The sequence below is a fragment of the Condylura cristata genome, unplaced genomic scaffold (genome assembly GCF_000260355.1).
Source record: "Condylura cristata isolate star-nosed mole 26May11 unplaced genomic scaffold, ConCri1.0 scaffold00009, whole genome shotgun sequence".
In the NCBI taxonomy this organism is placed as follows: domain Eukaryota; kingdom Metazoa; phylum Chordata; class Mammalia; order Eulipotyphla; family Talpidae; genus Condylura; species Condylura cristata.
This window is the reverse complement of record NW_004567110.1, coordinates 18,858,063-18,877,347: the sequence shown is the minus strand read 5'-3', so window position 1 is coordinate 18,877,347 and position 19,285 is coordinate 18,858,063. Positions and strand designations below refer to the sequence as shown.

Sequence of the window (19,285 nt, the reverse complement as noted above, 5' to 3'; positions counted from 1 at the left end):
CGGGGATCGAACTCATGCGGAAGTGGTTTAAGCTTCTTAGTGTAGTGCTTTAACCCGCGCCACCAGGGAGGGCCCGAATTATATATTTTTTTAATAATAATTTTTTAAAAAGGTAAATGACATAACTTGATGTCATGACTTTCAAAAATGATTACCAAAATATGGGGCAATTACTCAAAAACTTACAATATTTTAGAACATTGTGAGAATATATTTCTGGGAAAAGTTATATTATTTGCTTACGAGTCTATTTTATTGGGTTATATATAGATTCAGGTTAAACTGGTCAGAAAAAAAGTTAGCTTTAGCTTTTATAAAAGTTAACAGTTTTGAGGGGCCCTGTAGGTGACACAGCGGGTTAAAGCACAGCACTGAGAAGCTAAAGTCATTTCAACATGAGTCTGATCCCCACCCTGGAGGTGACCACATAGCCTGGCAGATCTCTCCTGACCCGCCCGCTGCTCCCCTCAGCAGTGTACTTCATCAGTCAGACTGTTCTGCTGCCCACTCTGTCTCTGGTGAATCCTCTCACCACTCCTGCACCTCTGGCCTGTACAGTTTTGAGTGATTTGAGATGAGTGTACCAAAAGTATAATAAGAATGATAAGAGAAAAAAAAAAAGAAAAAAGATGTTGCTACCTTGATCCCGAGTTTAAAGAATGTACTTTAGAGATGCTCTTCCTTTCCATCTTTACTGTCACTACCTTAACTATCATTGTAGGCTTTTAAGATTTATTTATTTGTGCATACAGAACTGGGGTACAGGCCAGAGGCTCAGGGGCAGTGAGAGGCTTCACCAGAGACAGAGTGGGAAACAGAACAGGCAGATCGACGAAGTACACTGCTGAGGGAGCAGCAGTTGCGTCAGGAGAGGTCTGCCACGCCATGTGGTCACCTCCGGGGCAGGAAGGAATCAAACTCATGTGGAAGCGGCTTTAGATTCTCAGTGCTGTGCTTTAACCCGCTGCGCCACCAGGGAGGGCCCTGTAGGCTTCTATATTAATCACCTCCATGATGGCTTACGGCCAATATATTTTTTTAAATAATACTGTCTCCCTATTACTAAAATGACCTTTTGAAAGGTAAAATTTGATCATGTAATTTCATTGCTTAAAGCCCTTCAAGTATATTCCCCTTGCCCTAACCCCACAGACACATTATAGTTCTGAAGCTCACATATTCTTAGTAGAGAAGTTTGGTACTTCATCTACGCCTAGATAAGACCTACCATCATGGGCATTGAGTGCTGCTGTTACCTGATGATTCTTCTGTATGTTAAATGACCCAGTAGTTTCCCTTAGTGCTATGTGCTTTCCTGCATAGCTCTAGCATAGTTTAATTGACACTACACTTCTATATTCTATTAACATTTAGTTTCTTTCAGAAGAACTGAGTCTGAGAAGACAATGAACATTTTTTTTTTGTCTGGAACTCTGCTTACTATGCCAAGCTTCTAACTCTTCTGTCCTTTGCATTCTAGCATTTTCTTTCATACTGTTGTAGTCACAAGTTATCTCTCCTTCCTAACTTTCCATTTTCTCTGCTAATCAATTCTTTTTTTTAAATTAATTAATTTATTTATGTATAGATGAACTGGCAGTGTGCAGGCCAGAGGTGCAGAGGGTGAGAGGATTCATCAGAGACAAAGTGGGGAGCAGAACAGACAGATTTACTGAGATACACTGCTGAGAGGAGCAGAGGGACTAGACAAGAGAAGTCTGCTGAGCCAAGAGGGTCAGCATCTTGGCAGGGGATCTAACTCTTGGTGCAGTGGCTGCCAATAGCTGCTGCTATTTAACCCTTTGTGCCCTTAGGGAGGCCCTTTTCTCCTATATTTGAAAGGTTAATTTATGCATCTCTGTGGTCACTGTAATCTAAAATAAGTGGATTAAGAGAACTCCTTTAAAATCAAGTTTGGGTTTAATTTCTACTCTTGTTTCTAAACCATAGAGATTTTAATCTCTACAACAAAGCAATATGATATTATCTACTGGTTTTGATGTTAATACTAAATGACACCTAGCTTAATGGTACTGTATACTATGCTAATAATCTCTGTTCATTATTGTATTAAGTCACTTTTTCCATGTGAATAAGTGCATTAATGAATGAGGGTTCAGATATCGTTTGTATTTCTTCACATATTTCTTTCTCAATCAGAGCAAAGATGATATCAATAGGTGTTGCCATGGAATTAATACAAGGAGAAGTACTTTCTGAGTCTCTAAAGGGTAGTAGGATAAGCAGCTAATTAAAGACTTTTCGCTTAACAGGAGGAAGTGGCAGGTTCAAGGGATTTTCAAAAGAGACCACCTACTAACAGAAGTACTTATGCCTAAGGCCATGTATTGTCAAAGCTATTAGTACTGCAGGGGGTTATCTGAATCACAAAGTAGCAGAGGGATAAAAGCTTGGGGTTTTATGAGACCAAAAAATTTAAAACTGTCAAGTGTAACAAGGTCATATTTGGAAGTAAACCCAGTTCTTTGACATAATTTTCAGGTATATCTTTGTTCCAACTACAATATTCTTATGAAATGTTATTACACTTCACTGTAATTTACTTATGAATGGTTTGATATAACATATTTGTACACGATTATGAAATACTGCTTACATTTTGTTTACTTGAATTTGTGGATTCCCTTAACTTAGTATTTGATAATTTTAACTATAAGCATAATCACATACCAAGAACATTGCTTCTGAGTCAATAGTTTAATTTCAGTTTTTCAGTTTTTGCAAAGTTACCAAATATTTCACTGTTTTGCTATGACAAAAAAAATGAAGACGTTGATTGCAGTAATAAGAACTGTGAAACTGAAGCAGTACAACTGATATGGAAATCATTAGGCATGTAGGAAGCTGTTTTCTTTTGGTTCCAACTGAATGCTTACTTGGCTTAAGCTGTTAACTATGCATTCATTGATCAGTGATGGCAGAAAAAATAAAAATAAGGTCAGAAATCCTGTAAATTGATTTTAAGAGATTATATATAAATTGTAAAGTATACAGAGGGAATTTATTCTTTCTCAGAGCAGAATTATCCACGTAGCATGTAAAGTGTCGCATGTTTCCTAGGCATTCTCAAAGAGTATGAAACTTCAGATGGCTGTATAGGTCTAAGAACATAAATGATCAACAACATCACCATGTGGTAAAAAAACTAACATTGAAAATATGGGCCTAGAAATTGGGAATGGATCAGTTTTTCAATGTTTTAAAAAATGCAGGAAGTTATCACAATCATTTGCTAAAATCTACTGATTGAACATATGTTTACTGAAGACTTACTAGGTATCAGGTCTGCTTTTGATTTCATTGATGTTTTGGGACAGTCTTTTTGATTTCTATTTTATTTATTTCTGTTCTAATCCTTGTCTTCACTGCCTTACTTACTGCTCTAATCATAAGACTAACAAAATCACTATTTTTATATGATCTTATATTCTTTTTTTTAAGATTTATTTTTATTTATGCATATAAGAACAGGGGTATAAGCCAGAGGTGTAGGGGGCAGGGGAGTGAAAATATTCACCTGAGACAGAGTGGGGAGCAGAATAGGCAGATAACACCCACTCTTCCTTTTCATTCATGGGAGTTTCAGTTTATACAAAGTATTTAATACTTAGAGAAGATATTTCCTATATAAATTGCATGTCCTATGAATGTGTTTAAAAATACATTATCTTGGCCCTCCCTGGTGGCGCAGCGGGTTAAAGCACAGCACTGAGAATCTAAGACCGCTTCCGCATGAGTTCGATCCCCGCCTGCCCCAGAGGTGACCACATGGTGTGGCAGACCTCTCCTGACCCGCCCGCTGCTCCCCTCAGCAGTGTACTTCGTCGATCTGCCTGTTCTGTTCCCCACTCTGTCTCTGGTGAAGCCTCTCGCCTCCCCTGAGCTTCAGGCCTGTACCCCAGTTCTGTATGTACAAATAAATAAATCTTTAAAATAAAAAAAAAAAATACATTATCTTTATTCTTTTTTCAGTAGAAATGGGAACATCTTCCCTATTTTATAATTTTAATACTTGCTTTATTCTAATGTTGTACAAGTTAACATTATGCTAAACATCTATTAAATTTAAAATATGGTAAAAATTGGGCCCTCCCTAGTGGTGCACCAGGTTAAAGCACAGTAGTAAGAAGCTAAAGCCTTTTCAGCATGTGTTCAATCCCTGCCCACCCTGGAGGTGATCCACATGGCTCAGGAGACCTCTCCTGACCCATCTGCTGCTCCCCTAAGCAGCATACTTCCTCAGTCAGCCTGTTCTGCTACCCACTCTGTCTCTGGTGAACCCTTTTACTGTCCCTGCACCGCTGGCCTAGTTCTGTATGCATAAAAAACAAATCTTTAATATATATATATGGTAAAAAAATGTTTCTAAAGTTAAAAACTGAAACTATTAGCATAGCTTTAGTTATGGTAATTAAAAATAAGTTTATATACTTAAAGTAAATATGCTTTTTGATACATAAGTGCAATCATATCTCCTCTTTCAAAAATGGAGATTTGAAATTATTTACATAAAAGCACATGGCTTATCTTTTATTTAAATATCACATTCCTATTTAACAAATCACAGACAATAAGACCTTTGTAATAGATAATTCAACTCATTAGAATTATTTCCAAAACTGAGATTAAATTTTGCTACTCTTAGTATTTTCTAACAGGAAAAAAATAAAAATTTCTAAATATGCTCTTGAGCATATTTGAGAAAAAGCAACTTCCCAATTTCCTAAGCCTTTCACAAAAGCTAAGATTCACTATCTCAATCCTGAATGCCTTAAGATTCAGAACTACTCTTTCATGGCTGTGGAATGTTTTAACACGCTTCAAAAACCTAGCAGGGCTAAAGAGGCATAAGGTTATTATGCATTTGTTCAATTTGTCAATTTATATTCACTAGAGTCTTGCAAAAGTTGACAATAGGAGATTCTGACTAACCATGTATATTCTATTCACTCAAAGTGTTACCATTTAAACACATGAAGACTGGCAAATCACTTGTATTTTTTTATACTTATCTGTACTTAAAACAGATAAAAGAAATAGCTTTAATTTACTAATGATTTTTTTTTATTTGATCAGAATAACATATGTTCAGGAAAATCCATTATTGTGATCATTAGAAATTGGTAAATCCATTACATATTTACATATACTTTTAAAAACTGAAGATAATTCAAAAGAACAGTAGAGCTTAATAATTAACTTATGTCATTTAAATTCAGTGATACTGAAAAGATGTATATTTCTTCCCACACAAATGTAAGAAATTAAACTACTTCAACATGAAATATTTGTTGATCGCATTAAAATTCAATTGCTTTCAATATACACTGTAATTTACACAATTAGATACAATATAATTAATACATTTACAAAAAGTCATAAGTAATTCTTCTGAAATAGAAATACTGAAAATGAAAGAGAGGCAGCTTTAGCATGGAATATGTGCAATCACAAAGCAGAGATTGATATACTCACCAATACATGTAGGTAAGGAATCATTCCATTGGGCTAAAGAATTAGGCACTGTGTCACACCTGATTGCTATGGATCCATGGAGAATATATCCTGGATTACATTCAAAGAGAACCAATGAACCAACTGCAAATTCATTGCCAATTCTTCTTCCAAATCTTGGTTCAGGTACAGAACTGCATTGTGTAGAACTTGTTCTAGGAACAGCTGTATACAAATAATTACTGATTTTAATTTCATATTTTGTAGAGAAATGTAGATTTTATATTTTAACTACATAAACAGATTTCAAAGAAATCTTCACTTTGTACCAGAACTTGAATTAACAGATTGAATATATCATGAATGTTTTAAATTTTATACAAAACAAAATACATTTTAAAATGAATATTGCCATTTTAATCAAGACTTTTTATTTAAAAATGTTTTATTTTTAGTCTGTTAAACAATATCAACTAAAGATATTTCATATTTTTTAAAATCTCTACCAATGTGGCAAAGTAACATGAATTAAGTACTTTATTGTATGGGATAAATGAATTTTTTTTTCTTTTTTAAACTGGGATACAAAGTTAAAAAATGTAGGCCAGGTTACATGTGGTAACATCAAATTTTCTTCCTATGTCTGTTCCTTAAAACATAGACTTTAAAAAGCAAACAAAACAATTTCCTATCCTGTCTACAATCTTAGTCATTCATATTTTCTTATTACTGAAGACAATAACTATATTCAGACTAAGCAGAATAGAAGTCAGACAGATTAACAACAATAGAAGTTTTTGCTTTAATGATCATTCAATATCAAATTTGAAATTGCTCTTAGATTTTTGGTTAAATCCTTCAATTATGACTTTTCTTTTTGGTTTGTAATTTAGAATGACAACAGGATGTTTTTTTCTTTTTAAAACACATACAGATGGGATTAAAGAGTTTGAGAACAGTCCAAGAAATGATATGATGAATTCTAAATAGATTTATTTCTCTTATGTGTTTTAAATAAAGATAGCTGTTTGTTATAGTGCCTTTGAAAATTCACAATACAACAAATTGTTTACAAAGAGAATACCATTAAAAATCAACAGTATAGTATTATAGCCATCATTTTAAGTGGGATAAAAAAGATTAATAAGAATATCAAATTATTAATATTTACAAATTTCTTAGGAATAAAATTCAAGATACATTTAATAATACTACATGATTTACATATTGCACACAAAGTATTTTAAATGATAACTTTTAATTGTGTTTAATAATAATGTGGCAGATTATCTATAATGGGTAAAATAACTATGTAAACCAATTTTAACTGCACAAACTATTACTAACTATGAAGAAAGTTTGAATTCTTCTAAGTCAATGAGAAACCAAAATTATAGGATGGAGTAATGATTTCCTTGGTGTGTCTAAGTACTTCAACACAAACATTTGCACATTTTTACATTAGAGTGCTAGAATGTAAGAAAAATAGAATATGTAAAGAGAGAGAAATTTTCAGAATAAAACAATGTTTTGAAAACAATATGTTGGTGGAAAGGATAATCATACAATTAACTTGAGAATGAGGGTGGAAGCAACTAAGCAACTGAGCTTTTTTTTTTTTTTTTTCTGTGAAAATAACAGTGTTCTAGTGACAGGGAAAGGGAGAGGGAGAATCTGTTTAAAAAAATACAACTGTCATCTCTCCTATGTGGTTATGATGATTTCATTATTCAATAACTCTGAACATGGCATGGAAACTTATTATTCCTTAGTGTGTTTCTAGGCTACTGGGTCACTTACCTTGATAAACAAAGTGAAATCCCTTAGCTGTTATTGGTCCAACTGAAGTAAATCGAATTGTGATCTGATTACCTGAACTCAGTGGAAGTGATTCTCCTACTCAACAAAACAAACACTAAGATATCATAAATAATTTCATTCAGTATACCTAACAAATCATAATAATTTACACTGTCATTTGAAAATGTCAATGTTCGATCAAGTTATTTTAAAATATCCTACCACTGATAATAAATTTTCTTTGGGTTCAGCTTTAATTGCAAACTTTTTACTGGAAGGCTTTAATTACATTTTGATACATATTGCCTCATTCTTTAAAGAGCCCTCAAATATTTTATATTACATTACATATCACAGACTATGTGACTTGATATTATATTTACTTGGTTACAATCCCCCAAAAAAACTTTGGTATATAATTTCTCAAACTAACTTTTGAGTTACTATTAATTGTGTCTACATTCTCTCTCTCTCTCTTTTTTTAAATAAAGAGCAATTCTACTTTCAGTTTACTTATTTCTACTATGGATGATATAAATCTCAACTTTCACTACAATACCAACAAAAGTCAGTTTTTAATCATAACTGATGCATGGCAGTTCTATCAAAGGATACCTGAATGGGATCCTGAGAGGGAAGATAACAGAGGAGATTGCTGAGTTGGCCCATCATACACCTCAACAACATCGTGGAGTGATGTCTGGAAAAATACAAACTGGCCAAACACCACTGATCACCAGGAACCAGGAGAAGCAAACAAATCACCAACCATCCAAAAACGAAAACAAAAACAAACAAACAAAAAAAAAATAGAAAGAGGAGGAGAGAGAGAACAAAGTATTACAATATAATAATCATTCTTTCTTCTACCTTTAAAAGAGGGTAGGTGCCAATTGGTTTCATATGCCTGACATGTATTTTAGGTCATGAAATAATGAATGACCATGGCCTAAAACCAATGAAATTTTAAGAATGCTTAAAAACATGAAGTTTATAATTTAGATCAGAAATCATAAGGTTGGTGAATAATACTTTAATAATTACTTCATAATTTTATCAAAATTAATTGTACTTTGATTATTTTCACTTTGTGACTCTCTTCTCTTTTTCTAATTTTTTTCTCCTCTTTTAGATGAAACAAAGTGTTAATTTAGGGGATTAAATAAGTTAGAAAAATATCATTGAGATACTTTTCATAACATAACAAGTGTTTCATTTATATTATACATTTGAAAGTACTTCTAAATATCAATTTTTTAGTCTTCTGCCAAAATAAATATTATTTATGATTCCTTAGCAATTGAAATATAATAAAATCTTAGATGATGATTGCTTTTTCACGTTAAGTACTGATCTTTTACTTCATTTTGGATTTTTTCAGGTAACTATATAATAACTTTGTATGCAGAAAATTTCAAAACAGGAAGGGCCTGTTCTAGCATAGAAATCATTTTGTGTTTGACTTAAAAAAATACCCTATATATTTAACTTAATAGTAAAATTGTGGACTTTAAAGAAATATGATTCTGTGGTAAGTTTAATAATGTAAAATCAAGGTGACTTATAAATTTAAAATACACATAGGGGTGTGTGTGTGTGTGTGTGTGTGTGTGTGTGTGTGTGTTCTGGTTGTGGTTGTCCTTTGGTGGTAACTTTGAAGACAGGTTAGTTCATTTGAAACATGCAGTTTTAGAGAGGAACAAAATATGAAACATTGTGAACAAAACTAAGCCAGTTTTTTTTTTTTCCTGATAAAAATAAGCTGGTGATCTCAGTCCAGTTCTTTGTGACATAAAAATAAATAAATGCAGATACAGATTGTTGCTTTGAAGAACTGAACATTAAAGTCCTCAATTTCTTAAAAAAATCCTCCTTAAACACATCCCAGAATTCATGAAAACAAATGTATGATTCTATCAAATTCGATATGTGAAACCAGTTATTTTAATGATGTACAAGTCACATGATTTCAGTCTATACAGTATTTTAAGAGATCCCTGATTTAAAAGTCCCATAAATAGCCAAGCTATTTCTAAAATACTGCCAATAATGTTAAGACATTTGTTTTATTTTTTGCATTTGCTTAGATTGGTGTTTGAATGATCTGTTTTTGAAGGTGTCTTTAAAAGTTCTATTGTTATGCAGATGCAGAAGTGGTCTTTCTGTTTCCCTCCCCTCCAAGAATAATTAGGCTAGTCAAGGGAAATTTATGAAATGAAAACCATAGTTCCAACAGATAGTATCCTTTATATCTCTGGGTGAATGTTATGAGGAAAACATTGAAACTCTGTATCTTAAACTCTGCCTAAATACTTCAAATATTCCATTAACAAATATGTTCAATTTCCAAGCAACCACTAAATTTACAGGTAGCATCTAAAACAAACAAAAAGCATAATAGCCATCCAATAACTTTCTAAAAATAACATAACTCCTTTTTTTTTTTTATCTCATATAGACTTCTTGGTTTCAATTGTTACTTCTACAGACACACATGATTTTTGTCACCTGTAATTGTACCTGTCAAGACTATAATTTTATAATTGTACAGACATTAGCACCATTTACTTGCATAAAATAAACAAGTAGGACATGCCCGTTTGAGTATTTTTAGTAACATGCTTCTCTAACTTATTACAGTATATCAGAAGTGAAGGTGGAGAGAATTTAAGAAGGCAGAAGATGAGGAATTGAAGTATTGAACCTTGTCTATTAAGCTGTTAGTAAGTTACTTCCCTTTAGTCAAAACCTAATTCTGTACTAATGTGGCCAATGGAAAATTTAAATTACAAATACATTTTATTAGAAAAAAATAAATACAAAATATAAAGTACATGCTTAATAAGCTTTTTTATAGTATGAAAACTTCAGAACACTTGAATAGTGACATAATTTCCAATACATTATCAGGTTATCTACTGTCTCACTAAACTGTTGTAGTCTTGCAACAACCCTCCTTTCTCTGCTAGGCAAGGACTAAATAGTCTTCCTGTTTGTTTCCCCATTCTGATTGTAAATGTACCAATTTTCCTAGTTTTCATATGTTTAGACAGTAATAGGCATTGTGCTTCTTAAAGTGTTTTCAATGGTTAATGTACCCTTTACATGATTAAAACTGATGTATGTATACTATGAACATGTGGAAGACTTTGAGAACTAAAAGATAAATGAATGCTGGCTTTATAGTAAGCAAGATGTTGTCTCCTTAATCCTTCTGTTTACTAGGTGCTTTAGTAACAATGACACTGTTGTTTATGGAAATTATAGTATAATTCTTGTCTCTCTCTCCTGTCCTTTCCCCTCCTCTTCCTTCTCCTCTCCTTATCTATCAATTATTTATCTATCTATCTATTTATCTATCTGTCTATCTATCTGTCTATCTAATTGTCTATCTACCATCTAACTACATTTATTTGTCTTTCTAATTCTATTTGAACCAATGTTTAACTGGTCCTTTATTAATTTATGACTTAAATAAAAGCTTTGATGCATGCTTCTTTCATAGTGCATGGAAGCCATGACTGTGCACTTTTAAAATAAATCTTTTAAGTTTGAGCTATATGTTTGTTGATTTGACTCTAAGGTGTGCCAAGAACTAAGCTAAGTATTAAGTCTAAAAAGGTAAGAACACAGAAAGGATTCTCTGGTCTTACACCACATTAATTATATTTATATCATTTCAGTGACAGTTTACCTCTCCTCTCTCTATGTACATTTATATCTGGTTACATTCTACAGTTGGTTAACCAATTAAATTTATTACAGAGCACTAGCAGAACACTTTGGACACATGGATGCAGATCAATATGCACTAGTCATTTAGGTCATCACACACAGGAAATCTATGAGCAACATTTTGGAGTTTCAGACTATATTTTAAAGAACTCAATATTTTAAAGAGCTCTTAAATAATCTGCTTAAATGACTTAATTAGAGGAACATCTAATTTAGATCATACTGGTAGGATATTTAGTCTAAGACTAAATAAATCTAGAATTAGACAAAATATGTATATCTACTCTTTGTAGAAATAGGTGTACTTAACTTCTAAATTTTTGTAGATTAAGGTTTATTTAACATCTAGTTTCTTAGAATATTATACCCAGCCAAGACAAAACAGGCTGGGTTCAATTACTGAGAAGATTTGCCTGGTATGAATGTTCATTTAGTTTGGTTTCAAAGAGCTTTTGTTTTTTATTCTGCAGCAAACTCTATCATAACTTTTCTCCATCAGTCACATTCATTTAACTTTATAGAATTTGTCCGTTCTGTTTAATTTAGCCATTACAAATGATGTGACGTCAATCAATGATGAGAAAATGCCTAGGATAAAGAATGTGGGAATTAGTATTGCTTAACTGTAGAATATTCTGTGCAGACCAGCAGTCACTAAAACATCCTTTTGAAAAACAGTACCAAGGGTTTCTGGGGTGTGACATGATTCTCTAAATGGGTCACCCCAAAGAGATGATGCATTTGTTTATAATATAAATAGATAATACAAAGAATTCAAGATGTTTTTATTTTTGCTAAATATTGTACCACTGCCTAAACAAGTCAGACATTTTTGGAACTAACATTTAATTCTTGTGCCATCAAAATAATTAGCTTGTATCTTCTACAGAGGCTCACTGATTTAGCAATTAATTAACTTTAAGTGAGGATAATACAACAAACATGGACATGATTATTGTTATTCAGTGATTAGGATTGGAATTACTGAATTAAAAATGAAAATTGAGTTTATGCAAATAAAGAAGATTTTCAATTTAGTTTCATCAGTTTTGTTTACCTCTAGCAGTAAATAATGCAGATTTTTCTGATAGGATGCTGGTGAAAGAAGGGAAAAAATCAACATCAGACTGGGCCTCAGCTAAGGGAATGGATCTAGCCACTTCTGTGGAAGCTGTAAGTTGTTAAAATGTCTAAAAGGTAGTGGAAAATTCAGATCTGATTTAAATTTGCTTTGACATAACATAAATTAGGTGGAGAGATTTAGGGAAATAGGTCTTTCTAGGCAGAGGTCGTTATGTAGTCAGGTATCAATTTTGGTGAAAAGGTACTAGAATGGCAGTTTCTTCTCCATGACAGAGCAGAGAAAGCAGGTTAAGTGTTGTTTGCAACTGGGTAGATTTAGAAGCACTGATATACTTGATTGACCAATCAATGGGTACAATGGGGCCTGGAATGAGCTAATAAGTTCAGAAAACTTGTCTACTGAAGACTTAAAGATTCAATTTCTGGAGTAGACTTTCTAGGATTAAATTCAGGCTAAGCCACCCAGCAAAGTTATTTCAGCTTCTCATACATCAATGTCCTCAACTGTAAAGTAAAAAAATAAGTATCTAATCCTAAAAGACCGATGCGAATATTACAGAGATTGATATTTATAGAACATCTGGAACAGTGCTTGAGATGTAGTGAGAAATACTAGTCACTTTTATTAAAAATTGGACTTTTCACATGTGGTACTAATGTAGCATGAAAATATATTGATAGGCAAAATTTAATTTAACATTATGGTTATATATTTTATCATATGTATTCTATGCATACATGTTAAGGCACATAATGGAAATGACTGAGTTAAAAGAGTATTCGAGCTCTTTTAATCAAGGTTCATTTGTCTTAGAATTTCCAAGTGGTTGTGTATTTAGAACTACTTCTTCTACATTCTATTTTTGCTTGGAATATGAAAATATCAGTAACAATTTTCTATGTAGGCTAAGCAAAGGAGAGCATGGTGAAAGGGTATTAGATGTTTGCCTTTGTTTATTCCCTTTCCTTGTGCATCTCTGTTGCAATGACATGAAACTCTATCACAAAAGAAAGAGTTCCACACAGAAAAGAAACTGGGCAGAAAAAGAAACAAAACGATATTACAACAATCCTGTAGATCTCTCAGAATGATTCTCAACCTACCTATTACTTCTTTTGCAAAATCTATACTTATTCACATCCTAGAGTTGTTATTACATGAGGAGCTCACCTGATTGGTTGTTCTATGAAAAAAAAAATAGAAATAATCTGTTTTGTTCAACTTGCATCTTATTTACTAACACAGAGCAAAGAAAACTCACACCAACACTATCAACTGATGAAAAATACAGCAGATTCAAATTAAGAGCATTTAAAACTATACATAATCATGTATGAAAAGATAACAAATTAATTTTGCTGAAATAAACTATCAAAAAGTTTGGTTAGCTTTACATAAATTTTCTCTAATACTTTCATTGCACATGGGTATTTGAGGCACTGTGGTAGAAATATCCATGTTTAGGAAAGGCTTCCCTTTAAAATTAGTGCCATAAATAGAACTCTTTATTGTTTATATATGTTCTGGCTGAAACTACTTATTGAAGCTATAACATTAAGACTGCATCTTAAAATTATTGTACCACTTAATCACCTCACAATGTTACAGCCTTGCTCATCTAAAGATGATTATAGTTATAATCTGATTACAAATTAGTTTTTTTAAACATAAATTAAATATTATCATAACTTACATTTAAAAAATATTTATTTGCATACAGAACTGGGGTACAGGTCAGAGGTGCAGGGGTGGTGAGAGGATTTACCAGAGATGGAATGGGGAGCAGAACAGGCAAATTGAAAAGTACACTGCTGAGGGGAGCAGTGGGCGGTTCAGGAGAAGTCTGCCACGCCATGTGGGTCACCTCCCTGTCCGGAAATTGAACTCACGCTGAAATGGTTTTAGCTTTTTAGTGCTGCACTTTAGCCTATTGCACCACTGGGGAGGGCCCACAACTTACTTTTAAAAGCATCAAGAGGCAGAAATTTTAAAATCAGTGAACCACAAATACTATTAGTATGCTACTTATGAAATTTTATCTGCCACTGAACAATGTTTGGAAACTAACTGCTATGATAAGGCTTTCACCACAGTTTTGTATTTCCCACATATCAGATCTTATGGTTATTTTACTATAATATTGGTGAACTATTAACTCATAATGAACTGCTTTATACTAATATAGCATTTTAGTTAAGGTAACTCATGTGAATCATGCACTAACTCTTTAGGAGCTATATTGAAATCTACGCACAGAGGTTTGCCTTCACTTCAGATACTGGACCCAACCCTGATCCAGATAAATCTAGCTAGAAATACTAAATTAGCAGCACACAGAAAACAATGTGATTACTTGGACTCTGCAAATAAATAAAATAAATAATTCTTATTATTGCTTTTTTTTTTTAGTAATTAGACAATATATATGTTTTTTATTTTAAAAATATTTGGCCAAATTATTCAATTATCTAATAACTCTAGCTCCAGAAATATAGTCCTGCTTTGAACACATAACAATAAACAGAATCCTAATTTACCTATATTTTCCTGACAATCATTAAATTAAGTTTACTGATTAAATCCATTTTTTTCTACTTTTAACTTTCTGTAAGTCTGGCTTTCTGTGTACTCTGATCATTTGCTTACTATCAAAATTTCAAAACTGCCTACTTGACAAATTTTAAACATACAAACATATTAAAAATCCCTATTACAGCAAATACACTTCAGCTTTCTTTAATTGTTCCAGAAGCAACTATCTGTTCAACTGCAAGCCAGCAGCTTATCTGCAATTTGGCAGTTGTAACATTTCTCAACAGCTGAAAATTAATTTGGTGTTTAAAATGCAATGAGATCAAGGAAAACACAATAAGTGATTCTATTGCATGTTTAAAATAATTAAAACAGAAAGGAAACCTTTGAAATGTTAGGCTATTTTATTAACACTTTTGTTTTAGCTTAATTTCAATTGAGGTGAATGTTTTTCTTCAATAATCCCTAAGATTTATTTCTATATATATATGGTTGGAAAATGTTTGCCAAATCCCAACTAGACCAGAGAGCTTTAGGCCCTGAAAATATTCCCAAATGAACTATAACAAAAACTAATGGGGTTATTCTTTAATTATGGAAACTACCAAATTAGAGAATATACAAATTAGAATTACAAATTAGAGAATATAGTAACCACATACACAAATCCTTTATTCAATTTCAAAAGCTTGCCAATTTTCTTTCATTTTCCTCTCCTATCATCTCTGTATCCTCCAGCTGGGGATATTTTAAGGTAATTCCTGGCATCATATCCTAGTTCCATAAACCCTTCAATGTATATCTGCAACAGGTAAGTACTTAAAACATATTCACATACTATAGTTCCGAAATCTAAGTAACCTAATAATAATGCCTATCATTTAATAATCATTTCTTGATCCCATTTACCATTATTCTCCAAAATAAAAGCATTTTTACAGTTTGAGAAAATTAGGATCCAGTAAAATCCACACATTTCACTTGAATGATGTACCAATAAAGCTTCTTTTGACCAAAAAACAAACAAAAAAACACCTCCCTTATTTTGAATGCTGTACTTATTAGTGGAAAAATACTTCTTTTAAAGGCAAGAAGATAAAAATATGATAAAACTCAAGTGATGAAAATTTTAGTCATCTAGATTTTGTTGATTGTTCATCTTATGAAGTTACTGTAAGGAAAATACTTCTGTGACAGTTCTATGTGAAAAGGATTCTAGGTCCCCTAAGTCCAGGATTCCGGGTCCCCTAAGTCCTTTCAACCACAGCAGCTGTGATCCTCAATATGGGACTTCTGTATACAAGTCAGTGTTTCAACAGGCTGCAAAATCTTGCTTGCACTGAATTCTGCATATTGTCTCTTACACATTCAACACCGTTTCCATAGGCATAGGAGCCCAAATTCCTCAACACTCAAAGTTCCATTTTCTAAGAGCAGAAGCATCTTTAATAGGCAGAATTTGCATTTATCTTAGAATAACAGATGGGGAGGTACATCATAGGGCAACATTTTTAGAGTTTCTCAGTTTTTAAAGAAAAATAATCATCACTAGTCATCTCCTTAACTTGGGCTCTTGCCTCACCAAGTTGAGAGTCATACTTGTACATTTTCTTCACAGACGGAAATCCAAGTTTGTTTAGTCTTATTATAGGCATAATTCTACTGTGTTCTGAGATTTAGTTTTTTGAACCAGAGCCCATTGGAAATCTCCATTTAAAAAGTGGAAGTTTTCTGGGCCCTCCCAGTGGTGCAGGGGTAAAGCACAGCACTATGAAGCAATCCACAGCCACTGAAACACGAGTTTGATTCCCGGACAGGAAGGTAACCCACATGGCATAGCAGACCTCACCTACCTACCAATAAACTCTCTTACAAATGAAATACCCTACTCCCCTTGGCAGTGTATTTCAGTGGATCCACCTGTTTTTTCTCCCCACTCTGTCTCTGGTGAGTCTTCACACTGCTCCTACACTTCTTGCCTATACCTCAATTCTTGTATGCATAAATAAATACATCTTCAAAACAAAAAGTGTTAATTTTTCTGGTTCTAGAAGTTTAGGAAATGGAATATTTGGTATATCCATCTATATAATAAATAAAAAATTGCATTAAATACTAAAAGGGATGCTTTTAGTAATCATTCGCTAAACTTTCTATATTCAAAAGCTAATTTTGAGCTAGGCAAAACAATGAACATTTTTGTATGCTAAAAAAACAAATAAAAACATCTATTAAAAATTACAAAGCTGGCCCTCCCTGGTGGCGCAGCGGGTTAAAGCATAGCACTGAGAAGCTAAAGCCACTTCCACATGAGTTCGATTCCCGCCTGCCCCAGAGGTGACCACATGGTGTGGCAGACCTCTCCTGACCCGCCCACTGCTCCCCTCAGCAGTGTACTTTGTTGATCTGCCTGTTCTGCTCCCCACTCTGTCTATGGTGAATCCTCTCAGCACCCCTGAGCCTCTGGCCTGTACCTCAATTCTGTATGCACAAATAAATAAATCTTAAAAAAAATTACAAAGCCAGGAAATATGTAAGTTAATATCTGCATTCATGGAATATGTATCTCACTCCTGAGTTATTAAACATTACACTTTATAGCACAAATTTTGGGGAATACAAGATAATAGGCAGCCTTGAGTGTAATCAAGGAAACCTTACTATAACAAATTAAAATCCATGGTAAGGGTGCTCATCTAAAAGGAAAGATAGAGAAAGATAGCCAAGATATTTTTAGTACAGTTTTAAATCCATTCATCTTAAATGACCTACTTATATACTATCATTAATAACAGGTAAATAAAGTCCTACTGTCTTGAAAATACACTCATAATTTATTAAAACATGAGTTCTTAATAGTGCTTTTTTTTTTTTTAAATACCTTTGGCACATTTTAAGAGTAGATTTTAGAATCCAAAGAAGTATAGGCCCTATTAAGTAATTTTTCTTGCCATTTTTCTTACAAAATAAAAAGTTTTCATAAAAAAAAAAATCTGGTATTTGCAGTCCTACATTCTGGATTTGAATAGTTTTGCTAGACTTGGCCAATTTTGCTATTTACTGTTATGTGACTGTACTTAGTTACTAACTCTCTGAACCTTTTAATAACCTGTAAAATAATACCCAGTTCATAAGACTGTTGAAAAGATGAATCTGTACACTGTTGTACACAGAAGATACTTGATATATATATAACATCTCTTTCTCACACACACATGCACACACACATGCACACACACACAAATTGTAACCTCAATCCTTCAACTCCCTCCTTAAAAAAAATCTCTATATAATTTTATAAATATATGAAATTACTTATAACTAGTTTATAACTCTTCCAAATGTAACAGTGATAGTAGCAATCTTAAAAGTAGAAACAAACAGGAGTAATAGAATAATAATTTTGGAATAAACCTTACCACCATTTAGCCCAAATGACCAGGTGCTATAAATGTCGTTTTGTACTTTTAAACTTCCCCAGAGAGTACATAAGTACCATATGAAGCATAAACCAGAGCTATTGAGATAAATCTAAAAGGAATAAAAGTATTCTTTGCTACTTTGGAGAGGTCTACTTTTTTAAATGTAACTAAATGCATGTTACCATTTCTGTCTTACATTATCTTTGTCATCATCGCTGTTACCTTCAGTAAATTTTTGGCAATATCACTATCTATCTCATATCAAAAATACCTAGTATTTATCCACAATTATATCCCAAATACCTATGCACTTATTAAGTTAACTGATACTTATTTTGTGCAAAACACTGCACTAGTTACCGAGAAACATAAACAAATGAAAAATCGGACTTCATTAATATGCATTTCATATTACAAAAGAATTTTTTAAAGATTTATTTATGCATGCAAGAACTGGTGTGCATTTCAGAGGTTCGGGGTGGAGAGAATTCACTAGAAATACAAAGGGGAGCAGAACAGTCGATCCACTGAAATTCACTGCTTAGGGGAGCAGCAGGAGGAACAGAAGAGGTCTGCTGCGCCATGAGAGTCACCTCCCTGACAGGTGATCAAATGCATACTGCAGTGACTATAGATAGCTTCATAGTGCTGCGTTTTAATCCGTTGTGCCACCAGGAAAGGCCCACGAAATAAATACTTTGACAAGAAAATGATTTAGGTATACATGTATGACTTAAAGAAACTTGAGGACTTTTTTTCCATTCATTTGGTGCATTTGTAAAACTTGTATGGAGTAGTATTATTAGTCGATAAGCAAATAACCTATTGATATTGAGTCTCTGTTTTTTGATTGAAACTTTTGGACAAAGATAATTTACTCCTATGAAGGTATCCACAACCTCTGCAGCAGGATTTAGATTCCCTGAAGGGAGGGGACCCACATGGTACAGGAGACCTCTTTTGAACCTCTGTCGCTGCTCCCCTCAGCGGTGTATTTCAGTCAGCCCACATGATCTGTTCCCACTATGTCTCTGGTGAATCCTCTCTTTTAACTCATTCCCCATTTCTGGCCTATGCCTCATTTCTTGTATGCATAAATAAAATCTTTTAAAATATATTTTTAAAAAGAATTTCTCTCTCTTTTTTTTTTTAAGGTTTATTTATTTGTGCTTACAGAACTGAGGTACAGGCCAGCGGTGTGGTGGGTGAGAGGAGTCACCAGAGAGTGAGGAGTGGG

At 33.2% G+C, this 19,285-nt stretch overlaps 1 protein-coding gene across 1 annotated transcript in view; it reads right to left on the bottom strand.

The window, feature by feature from the left end:
• The window catches only part of CSMD3 (CUB and Sushi multiple domains 3), a 764,662-nt gene that overhangs the window by 113,007 nt on the left and 632,370 nt on the right, over positions 1-19,285 (bottom strand). The window contains exons 33-35 of the mRNA XM_004679632.2: positions 7,891-8,004; positions 7,276-7,371; positions 5,497-5,700 (exon numbers count right to left, since the gene is read on the bottom strand). Of these exons, the coding sequence (XP_004679689.1) occupies positions 5,497-5,700; positions 7,276-7,371; positions 7,891-8,004 (414 nt within the window). The remainder of the gene's footprint in view (positions 1-5,496; positions 5,701-7,275; positions 7,372-7,890; positions 8,005-19,285) is intronic.